Source organism: Dasypus novemcinctus, chromosome 3, assembly GCF_030445035.2.
Source record: "Dasypus novemcinctus isolate mDasNov1 chromosome 3, mDasNov1.1.hap2, whole genome shotgun sequence".
In the NCBI taxonomy this organism is placed as follows: Eukaryota; Metazoa; Chordata; class Mammalia; order Cingulata; family Dasypodidae; genus Dasypus; species Dasypus novemcinctus.
The window spans coordinates 125,161,811-125,184,276 of record NC_080675.1 but is presented as its reverse complement, the minus strand read 5'-3'; the positions used below and the strand labels follow the sequence as shown (position 1 = coordinate 125,184,276).

General features: G+C 49.8%; 1 protein-coding gene across 2 annotated transcripts in view; it reads left to right on the top strand.

Annotated features, from left to right (window-relative positions):
- Positions 1 to 22,466, top strand: part of MYO5C (myosin VC) — a 99,245-nt gene that overhangs the window by 5,945 nt on the left and 70,834 nt on the right. The window contains exons 2-10 of one of the 2 annotated variants that reach the window (XM_004483495.5): positions 1,472 to 1,582; positions 4,844 to 5,009; positions 5,567 to 5,711; positions 9,922 to 10,078; positions 11,675 to 11,818; positions 12,549 to 12,630; positions 14,323 to 14,430; positions 18,979 to 19,085; positions 21,572 to 21,837. In XM_004483495.5, the coding sequence (XP_004483552.2) occupies positions 1,472 to 1,582; positions 4,844 to 5,009; positions 5,567 to 5,711; positions 9,922 to 10,078; positions 11,675 to 11,818; positions 12,549 to 12,630; positions 14,323 to 14,430; positions 18,979 to 19,085; positions 21,572 to 21,837 (1,286 nt within the window). Of the gene's footprint in view, positions 1 to 1,471; positions 1,583 to 4,843; positions 5,010 to 5,566; positions 5,712 to 9,921; positions 10,079 to 11,674; positions 11,819 to 12,548; positions 12,631 to 14,322; positions 14,431 to 18,978; positions 19,086 to 21,571; positions 21,838 to 22,466 lie in introns of those variants that run through there. The other variant, XM_012521600.3, reaches the window with a different exon arrangement.

Below are 22,466 nucleotides of genomic sequence, written 5' to 3'. Positions count from 1 at the left end.
GTTTACTTACCAGGCTGGGTTTCAGCTGCGCAGGCTAAGCGATTGGCAGCCCTTGCCTGTGGAGGCGCCGGCACCCAGCAGGGGGTGTGGGCAGCGGGGGAGCTGGGTATATTGGTCCCAGTAGTGCCTGCCATTTCATACTGCTTTCAGCTGAAACAAATCCAAACCGGTCACTGTGTTTGACGTTTAGACTGTCGGGTAGATGGTTGCAGTCAGGACTCAAGGATTACTTTCAGGGTCAGACTCATTTAATGAACAAGTCGTTCAAACTAGAAGGCCCTGGCTCTGGCTCCAGCTCGGGTCAGAAGGGTATTGCCCTCTCTGGGCTTCAGTTTGAAGATCAGTAAAATGAAAGGATGGATTGGCTCAGTGGCTCTCAGTTACTTCTCAGAGCCCAGGGTCCTTCCGGGGGCCTCACCTCCAGCGCCTGCCTCGGCTGCCGCCATTTCATTGGAAGTCAGCTTCCTGCTGCTTTCAAAAAATGTCCAACAAAACCTGGAGGAGACCATCTCCAAAGACCTTTTCAGCTCTAAAATTCTACAGGGGCCAATTCTTGTTAATCTGGGGTAAGCATTAATGATTTGAGCTTTATGAGGTTAGCAATATTTTCGCTAGCAGAGCTGAGGTGGGGAACGTGTAGCCCATGGCAACAAGGGTGTGTATCTGTGGGTGGGTGTGTCGCGGGGGCGTACGTGTCTGGTGTTGGTAGGAGGCTCCTGCCCACCGGTCCACACGGGTGTGTGTGTCTAGGTCTGCGTCACTTCCTGCCAAATCATTCTTCCATCCCGTGTGTCACAACTTACCTGTCCCATGTCACATTCCTGGAAGCTTCTGCTCTTAGCAGCTCTCCAGAATTAAAGCAAGTCAGATAACTTATTTCTTATTAGGCAGTCATGATTGATATCCAACCAGTGATATTTACTTTTTTTTTCATTAAGCGAGGCATTTTATATTAACAAATAGATACATGCCTTATCCAGCATTGTTTTCATCTAGTACCTGTACCCTGAACTTCGTTCTCTATTCTTTCTTCTTTCCTCCAAAATCTTACTATGAAGATTCTAAGCATACAGCGAAGCTGGAAGAAGGTTGCAGCACACCTGCCCCCACCGAGGTTCTCGCCGGGATGAGGAGTGAAGTGTCTGGCCCAGCGCCCAGAGCCAGTCAGCGGGGAACCAAGCCCCTCGGCTCCAAGGCTGGGCGACAGCACCTCGGTCTTACGAGTTTAGGACCCACGGGTTTCCTTTCTTCCTTCAGGCCTTTGCGGTGCATCTGGGAGGACTTGGGGGTGCGCTAGCTATAAAATGCAGCGGTGGAGCAGTAGACGCCATCTACTGCTTCATAAGCAAAGCCTAGCAGACATACTCGTAGGGAAGGAGCCGGCTAGCGGGCAGGACGCGCCCTTCCTGTGCCGAGCCCCTGACGACTGCTCTCACAGCGCTGAAATTGTCTGTCTGGTTCTGTTGGTCAGTACAACAGGGTTTGGATTCCCGATCCTGAAGAAGTTTGGAAGTCTGCTGAAATCACAAAGGACTACAGTGCTGGGGACAAAGCCCTGCGGCTCCTGCTGGAGGATGGCACGGTGAGGGTCCGCGCCGCGGTCCTGCTCTTCGCAGCTGCAGTGATGAGCAAAGGAGAAGGGGGCGCAGGGGGTCCCTGGGAAGCAGCCCAGGGCGCGTGAGGGGCACCAGCACCCCTCCAAAAGGCCGACCGGGCTGGGCCCCACCTGCCCTTGCCTCATGTCTGTGCCCTCCAGGGAAGGCAGAGCGTGCCCTGGCAGCCGGGTCCTCCCCGCAGTGCACGGGCCTGGGCGCAGCGCCCCACGCCAGGCTGTTTCAGGGCGTTGTGTAAAGCCTGCTGAGAAGTCACTGGGTGTGGACAAGAAACTTGGAAATATTTTGAGCCTAAGGCACACGCTCTGAGAGAAAGCTTTGACCTAAGAAGAGGAAAAGAAGAGAGAAAATAGGAAAGGAGACAGAGGTGTGGGAGGAGAAAGGAGAGTGGGGGGCAGGAGAGTCAGTCTCTGGATGTGCAGAAACAGCAGGGAGAGTGACAGGGCAATTAAGGAAGTGACAGGGGGCGGGATGGTGACAGCTCTGTATGTCAGTGCTGGGAGACGTGGGCGAGGCGCTTCAGCGGTTGCTCCTGTGCCGGGTGCGGTGAGGCTTTCTAGCAAGGGCTGCGCGGGGCGCTTGGTGATCGGCACCCGAAGTTTGCATTGGCTTTAAGACGCTGTCAGGAGCAGGCCCGGCTGTACGCCTCCCTGGCGTCCCGCGCTGCGGTGACTTTGCGTTTAGCATCAAGGGTCCGGGTCCAGGGCTGGGCAAAGCGTTCTTGCTCCACCTGGATGTCAGGGGTGCTCTGCGGGATTGTATGAGTATTAAGATGCGACATTGCCAGGGTAGGTAAGTGGTCTCCATAGAGAACAAGACACGATATTTTCAACCAGACTGTCCTGGATTTGGGGGACGTTTCCTGAGATCCCGGGAAGGGGCACGAGCCTCGTAGTTAAGGGCAGGCACATGCTCTAGAATCAGACTGTCTGGATTAAATCCTGGCATGGCCGCTCACCACCCTGGGTCCTCGGTGTCCTCCTGTGTGAAAGGGAATTAGCCTCACAGGTTCCTGAAGAGCAGCAGGTGTGCATCTGTGCCAGCGCAAGAGAGACACAGCGGGAGGACGAGGCTGTGCAGCTTCCCACCAGCTCCTGCTCGTAGCATTTATAGAGCACCTCCTGTGCACAGCCAAGGTTCTGAGCAGGCAGCCTTTCCTGGGAGGAGAATCTCCAGGCGGCCGCTGCAAGGCGTTCGCTGCTTTCTGCATATCAGCAGGGCTTCAGGCGGCTGCTGCTTGGCCCTGGAGCGGCGCCCGGGGGAGGAGGGCAGAGGAGGTGCGCTGGCAGATGCCAGGCCCTCTACCTTAACCCTTTGTCTATACTGGAAGGACAGAGCCTGCTTTGTGTAGGAAAATGTCATCTCTGCCTCCAGCTGTCAGTCAGATATTCTTCACATGTTCCCCCTTCCTTCAAAAACTCTTTCTGTCTCTCTCCCTCTCCCCCTCCCATCTCTCTCCCACACAATGCCTGAATTGGAAATGGGGATTGCCGAATTAAAACGGGAAATCTCAGAAGGGAAAGTAAAAATTAGGTATAAGAAGTACGTTTTCAAAAAAAATTTATTCCCCAGATTGAAATGTGTAGATTGGGAATACTCTGGCCTCAGGGGCAGGCATTGGTAAGGACAGAGCAGGCAGCTGCTGGGAGGATTCATGCTGCTCTCCTAACGCATGGCCGGTAGGCAGGCAGGCAGACAGACAGACAAAATCCCCTCTCAGCGTTGGCAGGAGGCATCACGATGGTGAAAGAGCCAGTCAGGCTCACATCAACTGGGGGACCTTAGACAACCTCTCAGAACCCCTCTCCTTAACTGGAAATGGAGCCACGCATGCCTCCCCGGAGGGCAGTCTTGAGGAGTAGCTGAAACAACCAGTGTTGAGTGCTTGGCTTGGGGCTGCCTCATGGGCAATTGCTCAGTGGCAGCTGGGCTGCTTTGGGGAACTGTTTCAGGACCACAAAGCAAATAGAAGCTGCGAGTTCTCAGGGAATTCCAGGAAGTCAGCCTGGGAAAGTGGGAGGAAAACAAATTCAGTGTGTTACCTTGCCCAAGGATCTTTAAGCTCTCTGGGCTTCGTTTCTGCAAGTTGCTAAACTTGGAGGACGTTCTTACAGCTGGAATAGGGTCCCTTTGATGCTCTGACATTTTGAGAGTCCAGTTGCCTGTGGTGTCAGTGCCACGAGGCCTGCTAGTCTTCCCCTTCATTCTGTCCCAGCAGGTACACTTGGAATAACAGTTTACATGGGCAGAGAGTCCAGCCCGGGGAAGTGGATGTGGCTCAAGTGATTGGGCTCCTGCCTACCACATGGGAAGTCCGGGGTTTGATTCCTGGGTCCTCCTTGTAAAGGCAAGCTGACCTGCGTGGTGAGCTAGCCCATGCAGAGTGCTGGCCCCCGCAGAGAGCTGGTGCGGCAAGATGACGCAGCAAAAAGAGACACAGAGGAGAGTCAATGGGAGACCAGCGAGCTGAGGTGGCGCAAGAGGTTGGGCACCTCTCCTCTACTCCAGAGGGTCCGGGGTTCAGTTCCCAGTGCTGCCTAATAGAGAGGACAAGCAGACAGAGGAACGCACGGCAGGTGGATGCAGAGAGCAGACAGGGAGCATAAAACAACAGGGATGGGGGGGATTGAATAAATGAATCTTTAAAAAAAAAAAAAAAGGAGAGTCCAGCCTGGGGAAGTTACTCAGCCTAGAGCTGAGGATGCCAGGAGCAGGCAGCCCTATGGGCTCCCCGTGGACAGAGATTTGCAATCTTAAAGCTGCAGGGGACCCTAGGTCATCGTCTCACTGGAGCAGCAGAATCCTGTTTTCACGTGAGAACTTCCATGGAACCCAAGAACGAATACCCCACATAAAAGCGGAGCCCCTGTGCTAGGATTGTGGGCTGGTGCCCGCATCCCGCCCGCGGTGCTCCCGCCTCCTGCCTTTAGGCCCCGGTAGTTCTAAGGACCTCCGATCTGGTCCAGCCCCTCTTCTCATAGAGAAGTGAGCCCAGGGAGGGTATGACTCAGCCCAGAGCCCACCCTGGCTCGCAGCCCACCCTGCTTTCCTCTATTCCAGGAGTCAGCTGGCAAGAGTATTTTCTTGTTGATATACATAAATTTTTTTGTTGATATACATAAATACAAAAATTTTTCAGAGTGTCAGAGATGACTCTGATGGGGGCAGAGGCTCTAGCAAAAACACCAAACACTCCATTTCCAAAACTTTAATTGCATCTTTGTCTGCAGGAGCTCGATTATTCCCTTGATTCAGAATCTCTGCCACCCCTCCGGAATCCAGACATCCTTGTGGGAGAGAACGACCTCACAGCTCTTAGTTACCTCCACGAGCCTGCGGTGCTTCACAATCTCAGGATCCGCTTTGAGGAATCCAAGCTCATTTACACCTACAGCGGTAAGCAGGACGCTGCCAGGAAACGAGGCAGGCGCTGAAGCCTTCTGTGTGTCTAGAGCACTCGGAGAGTTAGGTCTGTTAGAAATGTCAGCTTCCGCCAAAAATGTGTAAACGGACCTAGATATCTGCCCAAATTTCTATCTGAAAGGGAGACATTTCAGTGTCACGGAGCTCATTATAAAAAGCAGTGAGGATCTTCCACAAGAACTCAGATTGGGCTGTCAAGGAAAACATAGATGTGGGTGAAGCTTGTGTCTGAGCTTCTCACTGGATTTGATAAAGGTATCGCTTATCCTGGGCAATGCCATCTGATTGTTCTTGCACTGTGACTGCAGCAGCCTTTCGCTGTGACTTGCTGAGCATTCCCTCACCTCCTCTCATCCACCCCTCACAACACGCAGGTGGGCACATGGGCTGGGAACTCAGATCCGGAGCCTGGGGTACCTGTCCAAAGCCCCACGGAAGGTCTAGTAGGTGGCAGAGCTGCGCTTTCCCTGGGCAGCCTGGAGACCGGGCGACGGTGCGGATCCGCTAAGTGCTGCAGCTTCTCTCCTCAGGCATCATCTTGGTGGCCATGAATCCTTACAAGCAGTTGCCCATGTATGGAGATGCCGTCATCCACGCCTACAGCGGCCAGAACATGGGCGACATGGACCCGCACATATTTGCCGTGGCAGAAGAGGCATACAAGCAGATGGCCAGGTAGCCTCCCGCCGCCTTGGGCTTCCTCTTGCTCTCCCGTCTCGCCCGCCCTCACCTGCCCTCGCTGTGGCCGGGAGCTGGCTGGCGTGGGCACACGACGAGGCTGGCGGGCCCGCGGGAGGCGTTTTGGTGAGCAGCCTCTCCAGGAGCGTCTGCCGCTCACTGCGTCACTGAGTGGTTTATGGGTGAAAGTATAAGACAACCCTGTTGCTCTGTCCCAGGGGTTATTTCTGTTTCTCACAATTCCCTGTTTTATAGCCTTTTTTCCCTCTTTATCTGCAGGCATGTGTAGCAGTGATTTACAAGATCCCTCCACTTATGTCCTCTTTTGTTAAAGTTTCCCTGACCCCCCCGCTCCACACCAATCCTCCACCCCCCACCACGGTGCGCTGTCATCACGGGAAGGGCACTGGCTTCTGCTCCAGGCCACAGAGTGGAGAAGCCGCTGGGCGCGGCGGGGCTGGCCTCTGCTCTGACCAGCTGGACAAGTTACCTACACCTCCTCCCAGCCTCAGTTTCCTCATCTGTGAAGTGGGGACACTAATAGTGCCTAATCCATAGGGCAACTAGAGAGGATGAAGTAAATTCATGTAAAGTGCTCAGAGCAGCGCCTGGCACTTCACGTCTGGCAGCTTCCTTTATTGTCATCATCCCATCAGCATAAATGTCGCGAAGTCAGGGAAGGTCCTGCTTGCTCAGTCTTCTTGGAAATGCGAGTGAGTTCCTTAGGGACAGGGACTTTTGTTGTTCACCTGTGCCGGAGCACAGGAGGATCCTGTCAGAAGACCTGGCTTCAAGCCTCGACTCGCAGACGGGGTGACCCCACCAGCCACTTGGCTGCTTTCCAACAACGCTACAGAACCTTCCTTGAGGTTCCCGAGATGCTCAGACAAGGAGTGAAAGCACTTCATTGTCTGCAGAATGCTCTGATAATTATTGTTTATTATGAATTTTCTTGGACTCAGGCCAGTGGACACCCACCCAGCCCTGGTGTGTGTCAAGATCGCCTCTGTGGCCAGAGGGTCTCTTTGGTGTTCTCTGCCTTCCCTGGGGTGGGAGGACTTTGAATCATTGTGGGCTCAGGGAACCGGCCACGGACCCTAGCCACGAGGCCCTCCCTTGCACGGAAGCACACTTGCAAACGCGTGGTACACACGTGCGTGCCGGCACACGCCCAGTCAGCATGCATGTAAGCACTACACCTCAGGCACTCACTGTGGGACCAGGCAGTGCTCCAAGCACATTTTGTGTATTAATTCATTTATTCCTCACAACATCTTTATGATGTGGATACCATTTTTTAGATAAGGAAGCTGAGATTCAGATAGGTTAAGTAACTTGCCTGAGGTCACACAGCCAGTCAGCTGCCACACAGGACTTTGAACTTTGGCATTCTGGCTCCAGGGCCGATGCTCTTAAGCTCTACTAAACAACTCACACACACACACACAGATATGCCCTGGCACACGCACACACATGTGCATACATACCATGAATACTTGTCTGGGTGCTCATAGGTGCCCCAGATGAAATCCCTAGGAGAACCCCGGAACAAATCCTCACCAGCTGTAAGAGTTTACATAATGACTAGCAAATAACTTAGGAACAGCTGGCCTGTCTATACTGAGTTTCCTGGTTTTTCTTCCTTCTAGGTGGTCAAAGGTCAGTCTGGGACTGGCACGCACTCCTTGCAGTGTGCCTGCGTGGAGGAGGGTTGACTTAGCCTCCACCGTGAGACGCATACGCTTTTTACCCGTCCCAGGCAGCGGAATCTAATGATGGGTGAACACGGGGTTTAGCTGGAGGAGCGTTCGGGTTTATCCTAATACTGTCATTTATCTTTAGGCCTTGCGAGTTCTTGTTTTGCTAGAAACATTTGTGTGAAGGCTCCGTAGACCAGGCAGCAAGCACACATTCCACACCTGCTCTTGGGTGCCCTGCTGGGCGGTGAACTGCGCCCCAGGTGTGATCTACCCGAAGTCGGAGAACAAGAGAAGTGGAGCGAAAATGTGGGCTCAGGTTTTCTGCCTCCAAGTGTAATTTCTTTTTCCTATAACTGTCCTCTTTAACACCCTCTTATATAAAGAGTGAAGAGTACAACCACCCTCTTATCTTTATAGATCCTGTACATTTTGCAAAAGAACTTTCACAGACAGTGGTCTCCCTTGCATCTCTCAACACCCCTGAGACGTGACTAGAGCCGCCATCCTTGCCCTTTTTCCCAGATGAGAAACTTGAGGTGCAGTACCAGGATCTGCTCATTATTTACCTCGTGACCCTGGGCACAGCGCCTCATCTCCCTCAGCTTTGCTTTCCTCCTCTGTGAGCTGTACCCTCAGAGCTATACCTCATTAATCAAGAAAAATTAATGGTGGCATAAACTAAGTATCAGTGTGTGCTTCTCTCCTGCAGAGAAGTCTGATGGGCGTCCTGGCTGGCAGAGCAAGTCCCCAGGGTTTTCAGGGACCTGGTGCCTGCCAGCTGACCCGCCCCAGGTGGGACCTCCTCCTCAGGTCCGAGCCAGTGCTCAGCCTGATGGTCCAGGTGACAGAGTGCCTGAGAAGAAGGAGGTCCCCTCCCAGTTAAGAAGACGTCCCAGAAGCTCCACAAAACCCTCCTGCTCTCAGCTCATTTTCCAGGAGATACTCACAGTTGCCACACTAGCTGCGAGGAAGCCTGAGATTTGTAGTCTTTCATATGGGCAGGAAATGTCAATTAAAAATTGGGGCATGGGGGGAACCGATGTGGCTCAAGCAGTTGAGTGCCCGCCTCCTACATGGGAGATCCCAGGTTCGGTTCCCAGTGTCTTCTAAAGGAGACACAACGAGCAGGCAATGAGCAAAAACAATGAGCAGACAACAAAAAGTGAGCAGACAATAAGCAAAAGCAACAAAAGACAATGCAAGAGACAATGAGCAGACAACAAACCAAAAAAACAAAAAACAAAACCAGCAGGGAGCGATGTGGCTCAAGCAGTTAAGCACCTACCTCCCACATAGGAGGTCCTGGGTTTGGTTCCTTGTGTCTCCTAAAGAAAAAACAAACAGACAATGGGCATAAATAACCAAAAAAACTAGCAAACAGATGAGTATTTTTCTGGCCCATGAAGTTTCCTTCCAACCCTAAAGCACCCATGGTTCTTGGATTTGCCTTGGCTCCCTTCAGGTTGCCAGGATAGCCCCATGATTAGAACCCATAGCTCAGAACCCCATGGGCCAGGGCTGGACATTGGGGACCCAGGCTTGAGTCATCCCAGCCCTTCTGTACCAGCTGAGGGACACGAGACTTGTCTTTCGCCTTCTCATTTAGTCTGGGTTTCCCCTTTTAGAAAATGAAAGGATTGGACCAGGAATTCTCTCTCTGAGCTCCCCTCCGGGGCTCACCTGGGAGACTGTGTGCTGTGATCAACTCTCTCGACCTCTCTGAGTCACAGTTTTTGCTCATCTGTAAAATGGATCTATGTCATAGGAATTTTCTATGAGGCTTAAATGAGTCCAGTAAACTTGCTTGCGAGGTTGATCCTTGGCTGGCATCTGGCGTCTTGGATTTGGGGAGGGTTCCCACCGTTCCCTAACTGATGAGAGAGGCTCAGTGTTCCTAACGTGTGCCAACAATGTGGTGGATGCTGAGCACGCACTTTCCTTCTGGGAGTCGAGCTTGCTGGTGTGCGCTAGGCAGAGGCTGTCGGCCTGACCAGCCCCCAGTGAGAACCGGGGGCTGAGTCCCTGCTGAGCGTTGCTGGTAGACAACATTTTACACGTGTGTCACGACTCATTGTCGGGGAAATCAAGTACATCCCCTAGGAGAGGACTTTTGGAGGCTTCTGTCTGGTTTCCTTTTGACTTTTTCCCATGAGCCTTTTCCCTTTGCTAATTTTGCTTTTTTCCTTTCGGTGTAATAAAATCTTAGCTGTGAATAAGAGTATATGCTAACTCCTGTGCATCCTCCTAATGAACCATCCAAACTGGGCTTCAGCTTGGGGGCCCCTGACACAGGGACTATAGCGGGAAACCAAATTGTGTGTTGAACAGTATCAGGTAGAAAAGAAGACTAGAGGAAATTCACTGAAATATTAAACATGCTTACTGTGGAGCGATGAAGCAAAGTTTCCATTCACTCTGCTTGCCTGCATTTTACTTAATAGATATATATTGCTTTTTTAACGGAAAGAAATGAATATTTTTAAAACCCTTTCATTTATTTGCTTTAGAAACAATAAAAATCAGTCAATAATTGTAAGCGGGGAGTCGGGCGCTGGAAAGACGGTGTCAGCTCGCTACGCCATGAGGTACTTTGCCACGGTCAGCAAGTCGAGCGGTAACACTCACGTGGAGGACAAAGTTCTGGCGTCCAATCCCATCACTGAGGTGTGTGCCACTGCCCAAGGGCGCGGGGACAGTCCAGGCAGGGGTGTGGGTGGGAGTCCTTGTTATCAGGTTCCCACCCTTGAAAGAAGGAAGTCGGGAGCAGGAAAGAGCCAGGCGGGCTGGGCTGTTCCTGGTGGGATTTGAAGGCGGCCAGGGCTCTCCTCCTCTGCCTGCCGGGCCAGAAATTCCAGCACCGGACTTCAGGGGTCCCCTGTGTAGATTTATATCTCAGGGGAAATTTCTCAGCTGCAGACACCTCTGGGACGCTGAGAACGGTGTCGGCGTTCTGGAGCTGCTTGTTAACTATTCGGACCTGAGGGTCTCCTGTTCAACCTTTGGTGGTTTGAAATCAGTCATGGAGGGAACAGTCAGAGCCCAGACGTGGGCTCCCTGCTGAGATTTATGAGCAGAGCTGTGAGCAGGGCCGACTGCAGTGGCACCTGGGGTTGGGAGAGAGCCCTGGGGGAGAAGGCTTCTGGAAGGCACAGGTAGGGCCCACAGGCCAGCTCTGGCTGCCTTGCACTGTGGGAAGTGGATCGATTTGGATTTATTTGGAGGCATAGCAACTGATTAGGAGCATTAAATTCCTAGACCACTTCTCCCCTTTTTCTCAAATCCTATCGTCAGTGGGTGTTCTTCAGACCACCTCCTTTGTTTAAGCCACTGTGCCAGATAATGAGGAGGTGATGGAAAAGAGTAAGCCCTAGTGCCCAAGTGCAGGACCCCTCTGACGTAAGCACATTGTAAAGGGAGATCAAAACCTAAACCATGGTCCAAGGTAGCAGTAGAGAAGTTGTCGCGATTTTGTGTGGTTGCTTATTCAGGGTTTGTCTCCCCCACTAGACTCATGCTCCATGAAGGCAGGACCACGACTGTTTGTTCCCCTTTGCCCACCTGGTACCTGGCAGATAGTAGGTACTCAGTAAATTAGACTGACAGAAGGCATGAGGGCCTAGGCAGGAAGTGCTGCATGAGCCCAGGAAGGGACCTGCCCCTGAATGGAGAATGCTTGGGGACAGCAGGGGACAGGCAGAGGACAGGTGGAATTCAAGAGCAGCCTTAGAATGGGAGCTCACGCTAGGAGTGTGGGAGGGAGGGAGGGTAGTTTTTTGGTTGAGTAGAATGTATAAGTTGGGAAGTGATAAGGAATACAGATGGAAATAAAGACTGGAAGGATAGGAACTTGTGATTGTGCATCTACAGTAATAAGGGCATGGTTGAATTGAGGCTCTTTATCTCATTAAACCCTCCCAACTCCATAACATCCATATTATTCCCATATTACAGATAGAGAAATTGAAACTTAGAAAGATGAGATAGCTTGTCCAGTATCACACAGATAGCATCTCAGGACTATGAAACATGAGAACCTGTGTTCTTTTCTCATCCCACTCGGTGTGTCCCGGCGAGATTGAGGAGAGCTGTGGACATCAGGCTAAGCATATGTCATGTTCCCTGTCGGCCGTGGCTACTCCAGCCCCCACCCCCATGGACCTTCCCCCAGTGTACAGGATGGGCTTTCACTAAAAACTCCAATGATTTTAAATGCAAGCATTTTTCTTAATGTCATTATTTCAAGAGGGTCCTGTTTTGTAGGCTATCGGAAATGCCAAGACAACGCGCAATGACAACAGTAGTCGGTTTGGGAAATACACAGAAATCAGTTTTGATGAGAGAAATCAAATTATAGGGGCCAACATGAGAACTTACCTGCTGGAGAAATCAAGAGTTGTCTTTCAAGTAAGGATAAAACTATTAAATTTCCTTTTCTTCAACTTATAAGTATCATTTACGTTTATTTACTCATTAGACAAACCTACATTCTGTGACTTGAAGAATAGAGTGTTCTTGTTTTTCATTTGCAATTTGGGTTAGATTTTTTTCTAGTTATTAAAAAAATGATGAATATATACAATATCAATGGAATCGTATGTATTAGGAGTATGATTATGACGTCTTAATTTTGGACTCCTAAAAGCAAAGTGGTTAGACTGGCATTCCTTTCAGGAAGAGAATGGGATTAGCGCTAGTGAGGTGGCTGGAGTTTAAAGAAAAAGGCCTTTCTGTCAGAATGAAAAAAATTCTCATTGTTTTGGCCCAGTAGAAGTATGTAAGCCTTCCCTTGCAAAGGATTACTTAAACATTTCAGCTAGTATGAATCGCGTTATTTCCATTTTGTAGAATGTTTTCATTTAATTATACCTTCTCCTCTACCTATCGGAAGACTATCTTGAGCTACCCCTTTCTCACTCCGTGAGAGGAAGGGCCTGCTGGCAAGCAACCCAGCAGAGAGGATAGGCTGAGTCGTAGAATTACCGACTACATAAAAAGCACAGGTTAAATACCAGTGTCCATGACATCAGAATTGTCGATGCGGATTAGCCTCCTAAGGCCCACTCAATTTTGAAAACCTGACATTTTCACTTGTAAATGGTCGATGTATTTTTGAGGACTTTTCTTTATTTTGCAGTCGGAAAATGAACGAAATTACCACATTTTCTATCAGCTTTGTGCATCTGCACAGCAGCCAGAATTTAAACATCTTAAATTGGGTATGTGATGGATGGTGTGTGGAAGGGGCTGTCTTTTCTGTACGGGTCCAAATTCTAGGCTACTTTCTGTTTCTTATAGTAACACAACTTTTTCTTTTTTACTTTTTAAATATACTTTTTAAAAAGATACTTAGATTACATAAATGTTACATAAAAAATATAGGGGATTCCCGTATGCCCCACTCCCTGTCCCTCACACACTTTCCCACATTAACAACTTCCTTCTTTAGTGTGGTACATTTGTTACAATTGATGAACACATTTTGAAGCATTGTCACTAAGCATGAATTATGGTTTACATTGTAGTTTACACTTTTTCCCACACAATCTTGTAAGTTAAGACAAGATATATAATGGCCTGTATCTGTCATTGCAATGTCATTCAGGACAATTCCCAAGTTCTGAAAATGCCCCCATATCACACCTTTTTTCCCTCACCCTCCCCTCAGAACCTCCAGTGGCCACTGCCCTTCACATCAATGAAAAAAATTCTTCCATTGCTAGAATCACAGTGAGTCGTAATAGAAACATCATTCATTCCCCATTCTCTGTTCCTTGGGATGGTCGTTGTCCATTGTCATTTCCTTGTTAGTTGTCCTGGATGAGAACACAACTTTTTCTAAAAATATTTTGCCCAAAGACATAAGATCCCTGGGTTTTGGGGTGGAATTAATGCATTTAACTAAGAAGATAGATTAAAACGAGCCAGGGCAGGTACAGAGAGGGGAGACCCCTCAGCCTTGGGTTCTCTTCAGAACCCATTGGGTGATTGTACCCATCCAGCTGGAACCTCCTGACAACTGAACCTTACTGCTGTAAGTCCCCAAACTTTCTTTTTCATTTGAACTTCTTTGTTTGGAATTTCTTCTAACATGCTTGACTTCTTTCTCCTTCTTAAGCAAAGTGTCCCAACCGTAATTTCAACTTCCTTGATAACTCAGGGTCATAATTATTTGTAATCTAATTATATTTCAGGGATGGTTCAGATGGAGAACTCTTTGTCCTTAAATGCAAATGGACCAGACTCCTATGCTGTCACAGCTCTTTTGTCTTGGTCATTTGTGCTGTTGGTAAATGAGAATTGTCAGAGGTAATTTCTAGTGTGACGGAACTGAATGTGCACTCTATAATCTTGAAAAAGCCGTTTGCCTTCTTTGAATCTCAGTTTCTTCAGGTTTCAAAAAAAAATAATAGTCCATGTCTTGCCTGCCAATTAGGATATGAGTAATGAATGTGAAAGTGCTTTCTGAAGGGTCACCTACTATTTAAATATTAGGTGCACATATGTTCATTATCGTGATTGTGATGGTGGCTTTATAAGAGATTACAAAGATCAAAACTCATCAAAGTGTACATTTTACACGTAGGCATTGTATTTTTCAGTCAATATGCCACAGTAAAGCTGCATAAAAAATTGGGACATCGGAACGAAAACCATGAGCTTTGGAGTCAGACAGGCCTGTGTTTAAATTCTTACTCCACCCTTAGCTGTGGGACCTTGGGCAAGTCACTTCCCTTTTCTGAGCCTCCACTTTCTGTAACAGAATTCTGAGAAATAAACGGGTGCATACTGCATGTGAAGCATTTAACATAGTTCATTAAGTGTTAACTTCCTTCCTTGTTTTTCTGATAAACACATATATCCAAATTCCTGCATGGCAAACATAATGAATCTTCCTTTTTTGCCTGCAGGGAGTGCAGAAGAATTTAATTATACGAGCATGGGAGGCAACGTGGTCATTGAAGGTGTGGACGACAGAGCCGACATGGTGGAGACTCAGAAGACCTTCACGCTGCTGGGTGAGTGAAGACAGCCTCTCTCTAAAGGGATGCCCAGTGTGCCTGTGTTCCAAAGACACCTGCGAAATTCTCATTTTAGGATGAGCAAATCAGAACATGTTTTGGAAGTTCTTGTCAGAGCATCATCCAAGTGCTCAGGACAGTGCTTTTCCCTTAAAGGTCTAAAGATGGGCCGTGTTCCCCTCAGGCTCACTCACGGCTGGTGCAGGCCCAGGCTGTGGGCCCCGTGGATGCGGGTAGGGTCTTCTGACTGACACCAAGAGGACGTGTGAAAGCAAAGGTCCAGTGCAGTCCAGAAATGTAATGTCGACCCGCCTTGACCTTCATAGATAACTGGATGGTGATAATAAAATAGCAGACACTTCTTTGGTGTTTTGTGTTACCTCAGACCTCACAACTACCCAGTGAGGTGGGTGCTGGTATTTCCCCCATTTTAGAATGGGGAAACTTAAGGCACAGAGATGGTGTATTAGCCAGCTAAAGGGGTGCTGATGCAACGTACAAGAAATCTGTTGGCTTTTATAAAGGGTGTTTGTTAATATTGGGGGTAGAAGCTTACAGTCACAAGGCCATAAAGCATAAGTCACTTCCCTCACCAAAGTCTGTTGCCACGTGGTGGAGCAAGATGGCTGCCAGTTCCTATGAGGGTTCAGCCTTCCTCTTCCTCCTAAGGCTCCGTGGTCTCGACTCCTTCCTTTCTCAGCTGTGGGTTAGCATAAGGCTTGTCTCTCTCCCTGGGGCTCATTCCTCTCTGGGCTAAGCTGCTCTGCTCTCTCCACAAGGCCAGCTATAAACTATCAGGCGAATGGCTTGTCTCTCTCTTCCCGGGGCCTCTGCTGTGTCTAATGGAACCTTCTCTCTTTTCTCACCTATCTGCTTCAAATCCCAGATGACGTGCCTCTAAGCAGTGACTCTCAGAGATTCTAGTGACAGCTGGGAAGGAATGCATGTGAAGCCCCTGTCCCCAGGCTGAGCAGGCAGCCGCTGGAGCCCGGTGGGCGTTCCTGTTGACTTCTGCCTCTCTCTATTCTCTGTTGTCCAAGCCTTAACCGTCCTTTCAGCAAAACCATCCCCTTCTCCATCAAGTCCTCCCTAATTATTGGAGATCAGATGCTTGTAACATTTTTCCCCACTTCATCCCACAGATTACATTATTTTACCAAATTTTCATACCTGGAGGGCTAGGACAAGAGTGAGGTACGAGAGGCATCTGGGGCATGTAATCGAAGGCTTAGACGTTCGGGGTGGCTGTCGGTGGTGAGGCCTGCCCACGTGCTGTGTGCGGTAGGCTGGTGGAAGGGGGTCAGGGCGCTCCTGCCTCCCTCCTTCAAGACAGCAAATCCCAGCAGGAAACTGAGAGTGGCTGCAGAATGACAGAAATACGAATGAATCCGCACTCATTTACTTTCCAACAAGTCCATGATTTAAAAGCACTAGGCTGATGGCCTCTCTCTTCTCTGATTGTCTGTGTATTGGCATTAGACTGCACAATTTAGTCCTTAACTATATAATGTCTTGTATTCTCTCCAGTTATTTCATGTGTCATAAGCTTGATCTATGGCCTTGAGCAGGTCAGTTTTCCTCTGGACCTTCATTTTCCCATCTGTATAGTGGGGTAATAATGAAAATATTTAGTTGTTCCTATTATCTGTTGTTGTCCTTTAAATCTTAGTGGCTTACAATTGCAATTTATTATTCTTTTGTGATTCTGGGCCACCTGGCCTCAGCTGGGTACTTCTCTCTTGGGAACACCCATATAGTAAATAACTACCATATATTTTAGCACAGATATAGCTTTTCCGTCACCACAGAATGTTCTCCTGGACAGTGCATCTCCTAACAATGGGGATCCCTTGCTTATACTGTTTGTTCTTTTGGCCATGTCCTTCTATGTGTGTCTTTCCTAGACGGAGATCTCCTCCAGGGCAGACTGTCTAGCCTGAATCATATATAGGCTTATAATACACTTGGGCAGTTTGTTCCTTTTACACCTAATTGCTAAATGAGCGGTTGCTGGTTGACACCTCCATTGCTGTGGTTTGTTTTGGAGGCCAAATAGAGATGTGGGCAAGGTTAGCAGCGAGGTCGTCTGGTACAGCACATGAATCCCCTCTGTAACACCTCCAGCAAAAGGACCTCTGGATCCTGCTTAGCCATCCCCTTTGCCTGGCATGGGGCCATGAGGGCAATTCCACGTAGACAGATGTGCGTGAAGCCAAGATGACTTCATGAACTCCCAGGGTCTTTTCACGTACTGGGGGGTGGTGTTAATCTGCTTACATACGACTTACTTGGTGTGACCTTGGGCAAGCTCCCTAGCCTCCCTATGCCTTAGTTTCCTCCTCTGTTCAGTGGGCACAATACTGGTACTTCCTTCATATGGTGGTTATAAGCGTTACATGAGCTGATACGTGGGCAGACTGAGGGCGGTACCTGATGCAGAGTTCCTTTTGCTTTCTTTCTGGTTCTGCTCATGATATCTTTTTTTAAAAAAAGATTTATTTCTCTCCCCTTCCCTCCCCCCCCCCCATTGTCTGCTGTCTGTGTCCATTCACTTTGTGTTCTCCTGTGTCCTCTTGCTTTCTCAGCGGTACCAGGAATCTGTGTCTCTTTTTATTGTGTCATCTTGCTGCGTCAGCTCTCCATGTGTGTGGTGCCACTCCTGGGCTTTTTCACACAGGACGGCTCAATGTGGGACTCCCTCCTTGCGCGTGGGGCTCCCCTACACGGGGGACACTCCTGTGTGGCACAGCACTCCTTGCATGCAACAGCGCTGCGCATGGGCCAGCTCACCACACGGGTCAGGAGGCCCTGGGTTTGAACCCTGGACCTCTCATGTGGTAGGTGGATGCTCTATCAGTTGAGCCACATCCGCTTCCCTGCTCATGATATCTTAGCCAGCACTGAAGGTATTCTTGAGAAAGCAGAAGATGCATTTTGATTAAAAATTTCCTTTCCTTTGTTCTTTTGCTGTCCCTCTCTCATTTAATTCTCTGTGGATCCTTGCCATTTAGCTGTGGTCATGACTCTTGATCTCTGACAGGAAAGGACTCCTTGGAAAAGTCAGACCTCACCTGGCCTAAGGCCCAAGGAACCTGACCTTCTTCGTGGAAATCTGCCTCAGGCCAGCTCGCTGTTGTGTGGCTTGGCCTCACTGAAGAGAATCACTTTATGGATTACTGCTAGAGTGTTGGTTTTTCCCCTTTGTCAATCCTGAAGGCATGGAGTGGCGAAGTGGTTTAGTTAGGGATCCCAGTCAGAGCTGGTGGAGAGCCTAGGAGGGACATTCCCGAACTTTGCCTTCCTCCTTGGTTTTCCTCATCACTTACCTGCATGATCAGGTTGGCTCCTGGGGATTTGTTTCTGTCAGAGGCATCTGTTCCCCAAATAGAGGTGTTAACTCCAAATGGAAAGACAGCAAGTACCTGGATTCAGTTTGAGATGGAGTCTTCCGTGTATTTTTTGGTTTGGAATCTTTGAAGACTTTGATTTTGTTTAATCTTTGAATTAGAGAAAACGCTCTAGGTTTTGGACTTATTTAAGAACATGACAGCTGCTATTGAAATAGTCAAGGTATCTTCAAGTGAGAAGCAGTGAGTGGCCACAGCAGTTCTTACTGGCATCTAGGGCCTCTGTCCTTTGTTTGGTGGGGTGGGGGTCTCCATCTGAGCCTCCCATCTCAGCAGAGTGGTGCGTACCGGGGGGCACGGGTGCCGGTGTGCATGAACCTGCCCACCCACCAAGGGCGTCTCCAGGCTCCTGGACTCCAGCGGTGTCACCTCCACACTGATGCTCACCCACCCACACACGGGCCTGACCTGGCAGTGCCCTGTTCACAGGTTCTTTATTTGGATTTCCTGGGTCTGACACAGAGTCCTGCCAGCAGCTAAATTGTTTGCTTGGTTTATTAAGATGTGTCCTAATCCCTTCCTGATGACGGAATATCCTATTAATTCCACCTACATCCATCAGGAGCCCATTGGGAAACACATGGCATACTCAAGTTAGGGTACGGGGACCAGCTCCGAAGATGTGGGTGGGCGGAGGGGCACCCCAAGGCTGGTGTGGGGCCCGAGGGAGCAGCATGGGGCCGTTCACCGGTCTTTTCCATCCAGGTCTAGAGAGTCCACTAACTTGGTCCAGGGCAGAAGGGCAAACGGAACCCATCCAGTATCTCCCTTACAAATAATTCAGGGGCTAGTGAGAAGTATGGATATACATAAAACAAAGAAAGCACATAGAATATATTCTCCTGGGAACCTGATATGAAGTGGTTACGTGGATATTAATTTTTGTGCTGAACTTGCTAGCAACCAGGATGAAAGGGGAAACCTAGTAAGGCGTCGAGGTCATGGGGGGAGGCTACAGGGGTCAAACTAGAAAGAAGAGTGAAACAGGTTCTCCTGGGGAGCCACTTCACCTGCTCTGCTCCAGCTCTTTGTGCTAACAATATTGGAGTGTCTTGAAAGAATTCAGGTGCTTGTCTTACCAGTAATTAAGTAAGAGAAGAAACACAGTTTTCCTAATTCAAGAAATTTTTATTTTCAGGTTTCAAGGAGGACTTTCAGAAGGACATTTTTAAGATCCTGGCAGCCATCCTGCATCTGGGCAACGTGCAGATCACAGCAGTGGGCACCGAGAGGTCCTCAGTTAGTGTAAGAAGCTTGTGTCTTTCCCTTCCTGCGCCTGGAGGATCATCAGTAACCGCACAGTTGGGCCTGCTGGGGAGACCGGTTTAACAGGAATGAGGAAGCAGGGGTTTCGAGGGCTGCCTTTCAGCAGAGAGAAGCTGCTTCCCCTTGCAGTGGTGGAGAAGAAAAATACATTCTTTTATTTGTTTTTCTGTTCAAAAAATATTGAATACCTACTCTGTGCCAAGCACTGTTTTGGGCTCTGGGGAAACAGCAGTGAACACAACAAAAAGTCTTTCAGGGCATTTAAAATCTGCTGCTGGGGGTAGGAGAGAGGAGACGAAACTGCAGGCTCTGTCGGCAGTGATGACTGTTCAGAGGATGCTGAAGTAGGGCGTGGGGTGAGGAGGGATGGTGCTTCTCATATAGGGGAGTCAGGGAAAGCCTCTCTGGTAAGGTGGCAGGGGACAGGGGCCTGGAAGAGGTGAGGAAGCAAAGCACGATCTATCTGAGGGAAAAACATTTGAAGCAGAGGGAACATCAAGTGCAGAGACCCTGTGGCAGGAGGCACTGTTAGAAAGTCGGTGCATCCAGAGAGGGTGAGCGAGTGAAGGCGTGCAGTGGTGGGGAGGTGCAGGTGATGCAGGGCTTGAACGCGCTGCTCAGGCACTGAGCACTTTTTAGCCCGCGTCAAACATGAATGGCGCTTGCTTCCTCTGTGGCCGTATATTCCCACACAAGTTTTGTTTGCAATTTCTTTATGTATTGGACACAAAATAAGTTTATGTGGATGACTTTTCCACAACAACTTACTATGAGAACACACAGGGTATATGTATTTGGTTAGTCTTCATCGATATCCACATAAAGAAGAAGAAAAGCACGTAGTAAAAAATGTTTTTCTGAAATACAAAAGCAGTTCAAAGCTTTGTATTACCCTGTCTATTTTCATGTCTCCAAAATAACTGATGGCGACAGTTGGTACAACCAGTGAAGTCTCGGCTCTCTTGCCCTATGACCAGGAAGTAGTTCTCCTTCCTCTCCTTGGTGCCCATGCTACGTTCCCATCTCCATCCCCCCTGAGGTCCAGACCTCACAGAGTTAGTTAATGCACTTAACAACTTAGAGGTTTTGAGAGAGCCGATGGTGGGCCTGGGATAGGAGTGTGGTGTGCTTGAAAGGGCATTTCTCCCCCTCAGCGTCCTTGCTGATTTACCTCCGAGAGGCTGGGCCTTCTCCTTCTCTAATTCTCATAGACTGAAAAGTCATTCCTACCCCAACAAATCCCGTCACAGTCAACTCCATCCTGTGAAGGTTGTTGCAAAGGTAGTATTTTGGAGGCGGAATTAAAATCGATCAACTAAAAATCCTTTGGAAATTCCTATAAAAGTGTTTGTAGGAAGTTACCAACCCTGTCGTAACTGGTCCTAGCTTTGGAACATACCCTTCCTTTTGAAAACTTGGGCAAATTAAATTTGGATGAAGCCTTCTTATTTAGGAAAAAACAAGAAATGAAAGGCTGCCTTTTGCATTTCCCCCTAAAATAGTGCCGATAGCTTAATTTGGGGGGCTCAGGAGGTTTAGTCCTTAGAAGGAAGGAAGTCAGTGGCTCTGCCGATCCCCTCCCCAGTGGGAGGGCAGGTGCCCTGGAAACCAGCTTCGCCTTAGTGCGGTGCTGCTGAGAGGGGTGCGGTGGAGAGCGGTTGGGGCACAGGACTTCTAGATGCTTCCTCCACCACACTCTCACACTTTAAAATGCAGTCCCGTGGTTTGCCCAGTTAGTCAAGACGAAGCCTCGGCTGCCCTGGAAGGGCCCCTGTCCTGAGAGGAAAGACGGCACTGTCCCACAGGGGCACGTCTCCTCTACCAAGTCACAGGAGCCCCTTGTCCGTGCTGGGGTGGGGGTCAGCGGGGAGCACCACCCCCCATCTGCTGGCCAAAGGGGCGCTCTCGTGCCAGGCCGGGGGAGAAGCAGTAGCCGCTGTGTCCAGGAGAAGCTTATCTCAGCCCCCTGGAGGCCAAGAGGCCGGCTCAGGCCAGGGAGCCCCCCAGGGTCTGTCTGAGGACGACACCTGCGTACCTCTCGGGCCAGACCACCCAGCAAACCCCTGACCACACGAGGAGGGACAGGGTGGGCGCACGGTCTGACAGGTGGTCTGGACGTGGCGCAGGGGGAAGAGTGAGGGCTTGAGGCTGTTCCCATACACACGGGGACAGGGGAATGGCTTCGGTGGCCTCATCATACCGACGTCCTTTAGCCAGTGTGAAAACTCCCGGGTGGGACGCGGCCCAGGGCGGCCCGGCGCTCACAGCCGCGGTGCGCTGGCACGGGCCGGGGCCAGGGCAGAGGCGGCTGTGGCTCCCCGCCTGTACGCCGGGCCGGCTCTGGCCACCAGGCCTCCTCCTCATCTTTGCTTGGGTCCCAGTGTGGACCGAGGGGCCCCGGCCAGGCGGGCAGTGCTGGTTCGGGCCATTGGGTGGCCCTGACGGGGCCCGTGCTTGTCTTGCAGGAGGACGACAGTCACCTGAGCATGTTCTGCGAGCTCCTGGACCTGGAGGCCAGCAGAGTCGCTCAGTGGCTGTGCAATCGCAAAATCGTCACGGCCGCCGAGACAGTGGTGAAGCCCATGACGAGCTCCCAGGCTGTCAATGCCCGGGACGCGCTGGCCAAAAAGATCTATGCTCACCTGTTCAACTTCATTGTGGAGAAAATTAACCAAGCGTTGCAGTTTTCAGGCAAGCAGCACACTTTTATTGGTGTTTTGGACATTTATGGGTAAGATCCTCTCCGGTGAGCCTGTTTTTTCTTCATTTAAGTATCGAATGCCTAGTTAGTTTTAGACCATTTCATCTGGTTCCTCTTTTCTGTTTCACATGAGGAGAAAGATGATGATGGTCTGTTTTTTCATGAATGGGTGTTACCTAAAGACTCCTGTACTACAGCATTTTATATTTAGAGTAAGGGCCAACAACACTCGCTCAATGGGTACCATTTACCATGCTTCAATGCCATTTTGTCACTTAATCCTTAAACAACCTTGTATTTACCCCACTTTAGAGTTGGAAAACTGGAGGGTATAGGATGATGAAGTAACTTGTCGAGGTAGCTCCAGAGACTTGGGAGGCACTCAGTCCTGTTTCCCCACAGAGGCCGGTGAGGTGGGAGTACCAATCTCCCTTTCCCATTTCACAGAGGGAAACTGAGGGTCAGAGTGGTCCCATGCCTTGCCCGAGGTCATGTGGCCAGAGGGAAAACTCAAACCCAGGTCTTCTGTCATCCGGCTCCTCATACCCAAACGCTCCTCCGTCCTTGGGTGATTAGGGGTGTGTATTTGCCCTTCTCCACAAGCAGACAATTCTAACACTCGGGACGAAGCCTCCGGGTTGGAATCCCATTCTCCCTCC